The sequence below is a fragment of the Poecilia latipinna genome, unplaced genomic scaffold, assembly GCF_001443285.1.
Source record: "Poecilia latipinna isolate Pla-1442-1.1 unplaced genomic scaffold, P_latipinna-1.0 Scaffold185, whole genome shotgun sequence".
NCBI classification, from domain to species: Eukaryota; Metazoa; Chordata; class Actinopteri; order Cyprinodontiformes; family Poeciliidae; genus Poecilia; species Poecilia latipinna.
The window spans coordinates 416746-428157 of NW_015112801.1; the positions used below are offsets into that span (position 1 = coordinate 416746).

Sequence of the window (11412 nt, forward strand, 5' to 3'; positions counted from 1 at the left end):
AAAGTATGTATATAAAAAAAAAAATATATGTGTGAGATATATACACTATATATATATATATATATATATATATATATATATATATATATGTTTGTGCCACTAGATGGCAGCAAAGTGAAGCTTTGTTCCGGTGTACTGGAAGGTTTCTGAACACCTGCACATGAGTTTTGAAAATAGCGAGTATGGCAATTTATGAAAGTATAACTCGTCAAGATAAAACAAAAAATTAGGCAACGCCTTGGTGCACTTTTCTTTTGAGATATTTTCTGATATCCATGTTTGATGAGCAAACATCCGTGAGACATTTCATTTTTACAGCTTAACTGCTGGAGCAAACCACCAGAAAGCCAAATTGTCACATAGACCTTTGTTAATCCATGCCAAAAAAATTACTAGTTTAAGAAATGTAAACCTAATTTATAGACAATGCATTGTTTTGATGCACTGATCTGTCATTCATATTTTATATCACTAATGCCTGCAGTGCGGTGCTCATACAAATTTTATAAACTTATAAAATGAAGCACTTACGTCTGAAGCACTTGTCGCTTCTTTTCCTCTGGTTCCAAGGCCAACTTGTCCGCCAGATCTTCCTGTGTGGCTTCCAAGCCAAAGTTTTGGCACCTTTAAATTTTCAAGGCTGTGAAGGGTGAAATGTAGCTAAGTTGTTCCTGTTACCCGGTAAATTAGAATCTGCCTTTTGATGAGGCCCGTGACTTTAAAACTGAAGCAGATCCTGAACTATGATTTCTGTGTGTCCTGAAACCTCTAATCACATCACAATTATTGGTTTTACATTATATTAAGTTCCCTCTCCACCACATCCAAAGGTGATTAATACCGCATTTGTGCCACAACCAGGGAAGCAACTTGTGTTGTTGTAGAAATAGGAGGCCTTGCTTATTTTTTTCCCCCATTTTCTCCTTTTGTTTCACTTGAATCAACAGGTTAAAGAAGCTAATAATGTTTTTCTCTCTTTTCGATGGTTCATTCTTAAAGGAAAATGTACCAGGTGGGCGCAGAACCTTCTGTGCATTGACGTCACATGTTCAGTGAATCAGTGGGAAGCACCTTCTTTTTTTTGTTATTCCAATTTGCCAGTTTCTAAAATTACCTCTCTGTTTCAAAAGGTTTTAAAGTCCAGGAAATCATTGCAGCTTTAGACATAATAGGAAGGATTAGACATCTCATAAATTCAGTCACTGGCTGTTATCTGATTCTGAGTGAGCCAAACTCTCTGCACAAAGCAGACATCATTAATCATATTTGGTGTGTGATGTTGGACATTTTGGATATCAAGTAAAAACAGGACCTGTATTCCAGTCAGTACCAATAACCGTATTTTCAGACTATAAACCGCTACTTTTTTCTTCAACCACCAGGGGGCTCTTTAGCAGGAAATGAATCATTGGAAGTCAAAATTGGAACTCAAAGAAGAAAGTGCTTATTTTCTTTGAGAACAAGCCCATGCTAGCACTAATTTCTAAAAAAAACAAAAACAAAACAAAGTTAAAAATGTTAGCATTTGAGAGCAAATCAAAACTAAATCTTCTTTTACGTTAGAGTTGAGAAACTACACTAGGAAAAAATAAAATAAAATGTCAAGAGGGCATTTGAAACTTAAACGTCAGTCTTACCACGCTGGTTTATGCTAATGCTGTCTTTGTATTAATATTATGAATATTGTGTTGTTTAAAATGTTTATTAGTGCACTGCCCCTCCTCAGCAAATGGATCAAATGAAGCATCAAAACCCCCTAAATATCCAACATCTTTGTTTTGTGAACTCAGTCCCAACGCATTTCATCCTAGCTATTGAGCAATTCAGTCAAGCTCAGTTTATTGTCCAAATTAGTAAGACACTTTCAAAGGAAACTCGACCGATTGCATCAGGTCTCTGTCATTGTGGAAAGCATCAGCAGCTTGAGTTAGTGTAGGAGGCCATCTGCTGCCAGACTGACAGAGCGGAAACACAAAAACACTGATCCAGTTAAATATATGAGCTTTAAGCCAGAAGTACAATCTCAAGGATTTTAATCAGCACACAAAGTCAGTTCAGTTGTTGTATCTGTGCTGGGAGAGAGACAGAAACGAGTGTTTCATCAATAGGAGGAGAACGTGAAGGAATGAAATTAAAATCACACACGAATAAATTTGTTCACCCGATAAGTCATTAAAAAACATGCTGCTCTGGTAACCTCCCACCACTTCCTGTCGTCAACGTCGTCTTTTCCGCCAGTAGCAACGTCTGGTTGTTGGTCACATGACTGACAGATGATTTTAAAAAAGTGTTTCTGTTGATAATTTGCGAAGTTAACAAATTTTGATATGACTTTAAAAATCACCTCGTCCAAGCGCAATAAAACTTTTATCAAAAAAACTTAAGTCTTTTTTGATAAAAGATTTTTTTTGCGCAAAAAAACGTACGTTTTTTTTCACCCCGAAATAGTCGAGTTTCCATTAAGCAGATTTATTTCGTAATTCCAATTTGTGCAAATTTATGCTGAATGGAAACGCAGCTACTGTTAAACGGAAAGACTAGAGCAGATATAGCTTCTGTGAAGACAAAAAAAAAAAAAAAACAGAGAGCGAGGATGAAGTTAACAGCTTAACTCTCCAACTGAGAATGTAGCAAATTGATGGAAAGTGGTCATTATGTCCTCCAGCATCAAAACTATCAAGAAGCTTCAGGATAACCTGAGACACTAACTATGAGCTTCATCAAAACTGAAAATGTTAAGCCTTAAAAGTAGACAGGGTGTCTGCCTCATGGACTCAAACTGGGAGCTGAAAACTAAAGGATCTGCTTCCCATTCTGTTTTCAGAAGCTCTAGGAACCAGCACTAAACCTGCAGTCTGGTGCTGAAGTCCTCTGTTAGGAACATTCAGGATGGACCAATCAGATCTCTGATGGAGCTTTAAAGTGTTTTATGGGAGAAAGAATCTCCTTTCAATATTCCTTTTATCTTTCTCCAGTGTTGTATTCGAATAATGACTCCAGCTGTCGTATTCAGTTATTAATAAGAGAATAAAAAAAAGTGTTCATAACCCTGGGAAATTAAAGGTATTAAAATCATCTTGAGCGTAGGAGCTGTCTCAATTTGACATTTCTTCGTCGTCTCATCGTGTCCTTTCAGAATACACAACAAAGGAAGAGCCGGTTTCTCTAAATGCTAGGTGATGGGGAAAAAAAAAACATGCTGCTAACGTTGTCTCCCCCTTTTCTCCGTTCATGAATATTAGGGATGGACTGAAGCAGGGAGGAGGCAGGAACAAAGAGAAGAGGAGAGGAGAGAAAGCAGGGAGGGAGGCAGGGAGGGATGGTTGGGTTGGGTTTGGGGTTGGGGGGGTGGTAGCTGATGTCATCAGAGGCCCAGCAGTGCGCAGGCTCTGTTGGAGCGGTGCTGGCTGCCTATTGACTGGGAAAACAACGAGCTGTGGGAGGACGGATCAGGGCGGCTGTGGGCTAACGGGTGAGGGAAGGAGCACAGATCCAGCCTCTCCACGCCGCTGTCGTTTATCTCTGGGGGTGTTTTATTTTTTTTGTTGTTTTTGTTGTTTTTTTTTCCTACACTGGAATGAATGTAACTGCTGCTTCTCATCATCATCATCATCATCATCGGGTTTTTATTTTGTCAGAACAACAGATCTTCCTGGTGTCGGAGGATCTCGCACACACACAAAGCCAGAAGAATCAGCGGCTCATCTGACTGCAGGTAATCAGCGTTTTCACTCAATTAGGTCCCGTCCACCCTGCTGTCCGTCCGTCCAGTCCTGACCTCTGTGTGCATCCTTTCTGCCGTCATCATTATCTTGTAACCATGGTTTCCTCCATCTCCCCTTCCTCTCCTCTCCTCGCTGCTCCTCTTTCCCTCCCCCATTGCCTCATTTTCTCCTGCCTCCGTTTAGCTAAACCCATGCTTCTTTGTAATTTCTGCCTCCGTCCTGAGGATGTTAACCTCGACTGAAATCACAGCGTTTAGACCAATAAGAGAGACAACACGCTGGCAGTATGTAGACTGGTGCTTTGAATATGAACGGGATGTTCATATTTATGCTGTGAAATTGAAGCATGTTTTTCTTTTCTTTTTTAAAGATCAGTTTTGTCATCCTCTCTGCTCCTCATTGAAATCAGAGCTTTTAGATGAAATCCCACGTCCAGATAAAACTATGAAGTGAAACCAGACGTTCTGGTCTCCGTACCTGCAGGGAGACACACCTGAGAGCTTCACACACTCCAAAAGGCTCCTTCCAAGCAAAGGGATGGGACAAAAACTCATAGAAATGCTCCCTTTAAAAAAATGCAACGGTAGTGATGTAATGTTAATGTCTGGTTTACTTACCCGACCGAGCGAGGCCTGAAAAAGGCTTTTGACAAGTGATTTTGCTTTTATTTTATCCATACGACATTTTTGAAAAGGCATTAGTGTCTCCTATGATGGGTTTCTCTGACATAAAAAGAACCAATTACCAATTTGTCCTTATTTAGCTAAACAGTTTCCTAATTGGTTCTACTGACAGGCAGTAAACAAATCAGGCCTGATTTAATTCAGTTCCATTCAGTTTACTTATATAGTGCGAATTCATAAAACACCATCTTAAGACACTTTACAAAAAAAAAAGAAAAGTCATTTCAGTCCAACCATAGATACATTTCACCTGATCCTAGTTGTCGAATAGCGTTTTAAGCTCAGTTCGTTACTCAAATCTGTTTAAAAAGTTTTCTGTCAAAGGAAACCCAGCAGACTGTGTCGAGAAAGCATAGCAGTTGAAATAACAACAAATAATGTAAACCGGAGAGTAGAAGAAGAAGAAAGTGAGCAGCAGTGTTCAGTTTGTCCTCCAGCAGGCCTACAGCAGCAGAACTACAGAGACGTCTCAGGTCAACCTAACCCTCCTCCACTGACAACATTTTATTTGCGCTGAATTGAATGTTTTTTTTTTAAATAAACATAAACCCTGAGCCAGAGATGTAAAAAACGAACACAAACAAGCCAGAGCATGGAGACAGAGACAGGGAGGCGGTGAAAGACGATCTCCAGCTGCAGACGAAGCGGCACTTTGCTGAGTAGGATGATGATGAAGAAGAGGCTTGCACAAGCTCGTTTTATAATGGACTGCCCTGTGTTCACACACTTAGACCAGCAGAGCGCAAAGGATGAAATTTAGGCCCGTCCACTGTAATGATGCTGCGTCAAAGAGCCGGACCCAAGGCACAAAGTTCTGCTCAAATGGACCGAAAAGGTTTAAAATGTTCTCGTTTTCGGAGGGCCTCGGCTGTCGCTCCCTAATCGTTTCATTTACACCCAAGCTGGAAGGATTGGATGCTCACTTTTAAAAATAATTTTTTCTTCCAGTGACTCTAGAAACCCCGCCCCCCCATCTAAATCCTGTTTTAAAACTACCTTATAGTCACTGTGTTACCGATAACAATTAGGGCAGCACAATGAGAGCCTGACTGTAATTTATGGAGGACTTCTCCATTTAATTTCACGCCCCAGAATCTTTGACACCTCATCAGTTCAGTCCCAGTAGGGGTACGTAATTAGCTGTTCACCAGTAAAAGCCAACTGGTTGTGTTCCCAGTGGGACCTGATCCCCTTCTGGCACACCTACCTCCACCCATCCTTTGTCCGGACATCATGGTGCCAGTCCAGATGAGGTGGAGCAGACTTTATTTAGAAGACAGTAAAGGGCCAACAAATGTCCCCCGAGACTGCTAAGCTCTGAATGATCTTCTCTTTGTGCTAAAGGCTCCTTAAAGGGACAGTACTATGCAAAGTTGACTTTTTGAGCTATACATCATTATGTTATTCTCAAAAGCATACCTTGATTCGTTCATGCTTGTTTGTAAAATCTTTTTCTCTAACAATCTCCCATGGCAACCATTCAGCAGGTCAAACTGCTTGGTCGCACCCAGTGCTGCCTTCGGACACAGATCCTCCTTGGCGCTGCACTTTCCAAGCTTCTGAGTGGGATGGGTGCAGCCGTCCCGCCCCCACCCAGTTCCTTCAGACTAGCTAGCAGTAATTAGCAAACACCTGGTGGAACTGCTCCTCTTTATACGAGCTGCTTCTCAGTGCGACACAGAAAAAAACATTATTAAAGGGTTAATGAAGGAGTCATGTTATGATGACTTCCTGAAGGCGGAGTTTCAGAAAGACGAGGAGCTTTTAAAGAGACAGCGTCCCAATTTCAAGTCGTTAAATTAGGATGTTAAATTTCTCTTTAGTCATATATGATGGATACATTATTTTTATAACAACTGAATATAGTTAGTTGATTATGCTATAAATTGGCATTACGTCCCAGGCAAAACATTGCCCCTTTAAGAGGTTAATGATTGGAACTCAAAATTAAGTATTTATTTCTATTTTTTTTAATGTTCAACAAACTCAGTCTATTAAATTAGATTTTACTTCTGTTTGTTATCAGGACAAGAGCCCAACGTGCCAGGGGACACCATGGAAGCCCCTCTTGTGTGCTTGGACGAGGAGTTTGAGGACCTGCGGCCCTGCCGGATGGACGAGCAGGACCACTCATCCTACTCCAGCGTCACCACAACCACCACCATCCCGCTGGCCTCCATCACCCGAGAGGACTTCTCCGAGCTGGAGAACTTCTCTGAGATGATGAGCTTCAAGTCGATGGAGGACCTGGTCAACGAGTTTGACGAGAAACTCAACGTCTGCTTCCACAACTACAACACCAAAACCGAAGGCCTGGCGCCGATCCGGAACCAGACCCACAGCCAGGAGGATGAGGAGCGGCTGCAGGATGAAGAGTAAGTCACCGACGTGAAGCCTCTGGCCGATGGAAGGCTTCCTGTCATTTCTCCAGGGCTTTTAGTCTTAGTATGTTATTGCGTAATAAGGGATTACACAGCAAATACAGAAAGTCTTACCAAGTGTTTTTTTGTCCAGTTTCCAGTGCAAACAACTTAGTACACATGAAATAAGACAAAACTAACTTCCAAGTAGCTTTTCAGCAAAATATATGTTTAAGTCACTATTTGTCTTTTGAAGATAGATAAAAACTAATAGTTCCTCCAAGAGATTTTGCACTGTTATAAGTGGAAAAAAAAATCTGCCAGTGGAACTAATATTTTTTCTAATCAATATTCAAGAATTACTGACCTAATTCAAGATTTTATATCTTGCTGTAAAGCCGTCAAACACGGCGGTGAAGCGTGTCCTCGGTGTTTCCGAGTTCAGGTTTTGTATTTTGGTTTCAATCAATAAGGACAGTTTTGAATCTCTGGTTGGTTTTCGTTCACTTCCTGTCAGATTCAGATCATCTGAGAACCTGTAAGCACCAAATGATTTATAGTATTTCCAGAGACACAGAAAACTCTCTTCTACAAAATACAGGAAATTAAAGGAAAAAATGTAAACAAAAAATAAGCGATTTCATAAAAATCCCTATTAACTCAGTATTTCGATGCACCTTTGGCTGTAATCCCGGTACGGAGTCGGTGTGGATCGTTGTCGGTCAAGCTGCACATCTGGACCCTGCGGTTTTACAGTTTTGGTGGGGATCAGCTGTAAACGGCCCAGAATCAAACTCTCTTTGGGGCTGAAGTCTGGGCACTCCACAGACTCCACCTTGTCGTCTTCAAAGCGTCTCTGCTTGGCGTCGTTGTCTTGATGGAAAATAACTGTTTTCTGAAGCTGTGGTTCTCTGGCAGATGGAAACAAATGGTCCTCCAGGATGTCTCTATATTTTTGCTGCATTTATTTTTACCTTCTACATTTGCAGTGTTTGCCTTTTGACAAACTCTAGTAGAGACTTCATTTGAATTTTCTCCAACAGTGACTCTCATGGCCATTCTCCCAGAAAGCTTTGACAAGAGCAACAGTTGTTGCTTCCTTCGGCGTAGTCACGGCGACTCCGGTCTTCTTCCTTCTCGCCCTCTCAGGTTGCGAGGGCGGTCACATTCCTTCTCGATGGTGATTTAACTGAACTCCAGATGATGTTCAGTACCTTAGTCTTTTTGTGTCCATCCCCTGACTTATACTTTTCATTAACCTTCTCTCGGATTCGCTTGGAGTCTTCATGTTGCTATAGGAGCCAGGAATCCTGATTAACCAGTGAACGGTCCTAGCAAATACAGGTGTCTTTGTACTACAATCACTGGAGACACACTCACAGCACTCAGGTGATTTACGTCATTGTGCGAGCACCAACTGGCTGGATCTCTATCGAATTAGGTCAATCACTTTAAAGGGGTTTGAATATTCATACAATCACTTATTTTATGTTTCATAGTTTTGTTTAATTGTCATTATTTTTTGTAGAACTCAGTTTTCCCTTTCGCATTAAATTTATTTCTTTTTTGTCACTTTTGTTTGGCCAAATCAACAACATTTCATTGATAGTAACTAATTTGTAAAAGCAGTAAAAAGCATAAAACATCCGAGGGGACGAATTAGCAAACATTTTGTAACTGGGATCCATTTGGCGAATTTGAGTCTGAACACTACAGCCATCTGACTTTTGAAAACAGTCCGCAGTGCAGACAGAGCAGATCGAGCCTCCTGAAGGCAACGGCTTAGCTGGAGATTAACAGTACATTTGTACATTTGGGAACGTTTCATTTGGGAACAGATTATAAGATGTAGAGTCAGAGTAAAGCAGGAATAAATGTCAACTCAGGCAGAATGTATGTACCAATCACCTGAAGATGACTGATTGAAACATTGAATCACTATATGGCAAAATGTTTCCATGGAGATTCAAAGTCACATAAAGATGACCAGTGTCTCTGTTGAAGTTAAAATTTGAGAATAAGCAACTATCCAAATATGTGTCATATAGTTGATATGCTCACATCAACTATATCATTGGTTTATGCTTTGTAAGAACATAAAAGGTAGAAATGTTCTCTGTTGATAGATAAATCTATTTGATTGCTTAGATTTTTGATAATATATGGGTAAAACACTAACAATAATATACAATTTGGTTCTCAGCTGTTCCAAAGTAATACATTTTAATATGTGATCTTGAAAAACGCTTGAAATATACTGACTGTGAACATACTAAAGCAGGGGTCCCCAAACTACGGCCCGCGGGCCGGATCCGGCCCGCCACGTCATTTGGTCCGGCCCCCTGAACAATGCCGGATCCGGCCCGCCTGCTCATACCAGAGAGCATTCAGTGTTTTTTTTCATATATTGTATTTTCCGGTTTATATGTGGATTTTTCTTCAACCACCAGGGGGCTTTGGAGCAAATGTGAAACTTACTTTCCCTCAATGGAATATATAGTCGTCAGTCACCGTTTCACTCACGGTTTTTTCCATTCTGGGTAAAAATCTATCCAAAAGTGTCGTCGTCTCTCCCCCACACCCCCCGTCGACAAGAATTTCTTTGTTTTTTTTTACTGCAAAAACTAAGACCACAGAAAGGAACAGCTATGTGGCCCTCGCAGGAAAAAGTTTGGGGACCCCTGTACTAAAGCATGTCTAAGCACGACTTACTTCACGTATTAGATGTACTTTTATCAGTTTTCTTCTTTATCATTGAAGAGGAAATGCTTCAATCTACACATTCTTACAGCTGTTGCCAATGTAATTGGTTTTAAATGAAGTCATATTTGCTACTTCTTTATAATAATCGACAACAATTAACAGTGTTATAATTAATATTTACAGATTGCAACACATCTAATCTCACATTACAGTGAAATCTGTAAATTAGAACCAGCTGTTCAACAAGTGCACCGCAAAAGCACAAAATCTTACCAAGTATTCTGGTTCTACTTTCTAGTAAACAATGTCTTAGTGCATTTCAAATAAGGCGAAGCGAACTTGTAACATTTAAGCAAGATATAGGAACTTGTATATTAATAATTCCTTAATATTTATGAAGATATTTATATCTTGGTTTTACTTCACTTATAACAAGACATTTTCCCCACATTTGTTGTGTCTTATTGTTTTTGCAGTGTATCAGAATTTGTTCTACAGCCAAATATACTCATTTACTAAAAAAAAAAAACAAAAAACAAACTCCTCTGAGGTGACGGCGTTCACACAGAGGACGTCCATTCATTTCCTTCTCAGGCTAACTGCTTAGCAACACAAGCATTTTGTAACCCATTCATCTCGTTACCACTCGGTGGCTCTGAGACCAAAATAGAGTCTCTAGCGCCAAAACCAAAGGCCACAATGTGCCGAAACACTCCGTCGGCCAGAACCCGATTCTCTCCGCCACCTTGTTGAGATGCTCTGCTGAATTATTCAGTGTGAATTTTCCTACGCCTCGGTTCACTTTGGCTCGGCTTCAGTCGTGGCCTCTCCTCTCCCACCAGCTGACTGCCAGACCCTGAGCGTCCTCTGAGGCGTGGACGCAGACGCCGCCGCTCTTCGCGGAGCCGGATCGTTCTAAATATAGCCCGATTTTTGACGCGAGAAGGGAGGGTTTGAAGAAAGAAACGCACGATTCCAAGCAACGATCAGCCAGGGTGAAAGCAGCTCAAGAAAGCACAAAAAATAACTAAATAAAATAAAAGAGCTGTACATGTGAAAACCTGGCAGATACCGCGTCCGATGTGGTGGCCAGACAAATGAACAGAGTCCTGATTTTATGCTTTTCACGACGTCTACAGTAAATCGTGACATCAAGTGTTCTCCATCACTTGTTAGTGTTACTTATGCACAACCTACAAGCATTTATTAATAGAAAGCGAGACGGTATTGATGTTCCGAACGCTGAATGACACAGGAGAAACATTTCCGCTTCGTCTGATTCAGCAGGAACCCGGCAGGTACACAAACCAGCAGAAATCCTTTACGTTCATCTGCAGTTTGGCTCCGAACCCGTTCTGGTGCTTTCCGACTTAATTCCCCGCAGTCGCTGCCTGGTACGAGTTATAGCAGGCCAACAAGCCGATGGCGAGCGGAGTATTAAACAGAACGACTGCTGATCCGTGGCGACCAGCCCACAAACGCAGCAGCACAGCTTTGCACCGTGGAGCTCCGAGCCCTGCAGGACAGACGGCAGGAGGACAGACCGTCATCCGAACTCTCACAGCAGCGTTTAGGACAAACTGGAGGCTTCCTGTCTGATGTTTGAGGTCCCAACAAGATCTGTCTGTTAGTCTGTAGATCACTGAATGCCTGCAGATATATCGTTGTGTTGACCTTCCACACCTTCTGGTTCACCGCCTCACCAAGAAGCAGAAGCAGCATTCAGTTGCTATGCTCTTCTAATCTGGAACAAACCTCCAGAAAACCGCAGAAATCAAGTCAAAGTTTGATTGTACAGCATATTTACAACGACCTCAGCTGACCAAAATGGTCAACAACGACCACAGCATCACAGGTACATAAATAATAATAATAAACCCCCCCCCCCCCGCAAAAAACAGAAACTAAAAAAAAAAACAACAAAAAATTTAAAAATATCAA

The 11412-nt window shown here is 41.2% G+C and overlaps 1 protein-coding gene across 1 annotated transcript in view; it reads left to right on the forward strand.

The window, feature by feature from the left end:
- Positions 1 to 3371: 3371 nt before the first annotated feature.
- fez1 (fasciculation and elongation protein zeta 1 (zygin I)) overlaps positions 3372 to 11412 on the forward strand; it is a 21340-nt gene continuing 13299 nt past the window's right edge. Inside the window, exons 1-3 of the mRNA XM_015030533.1 lie at positions 3372 to 3472; positions 3639 to 3715; positions 6435 to 6783. Of these exons, the coding sequence (XP_014886019.1) occupies positions 6464 to 6783 (320 nt within the window). The 5' untranslated portion in view covers positions 3372 to 3472; positions 3639 to 3715; positions 6435 to 6463. The remainder of the gene's footprint in view (positions 3473 to 3638; positions 3716 to 6434; positions 6784 to 11412) is intronic.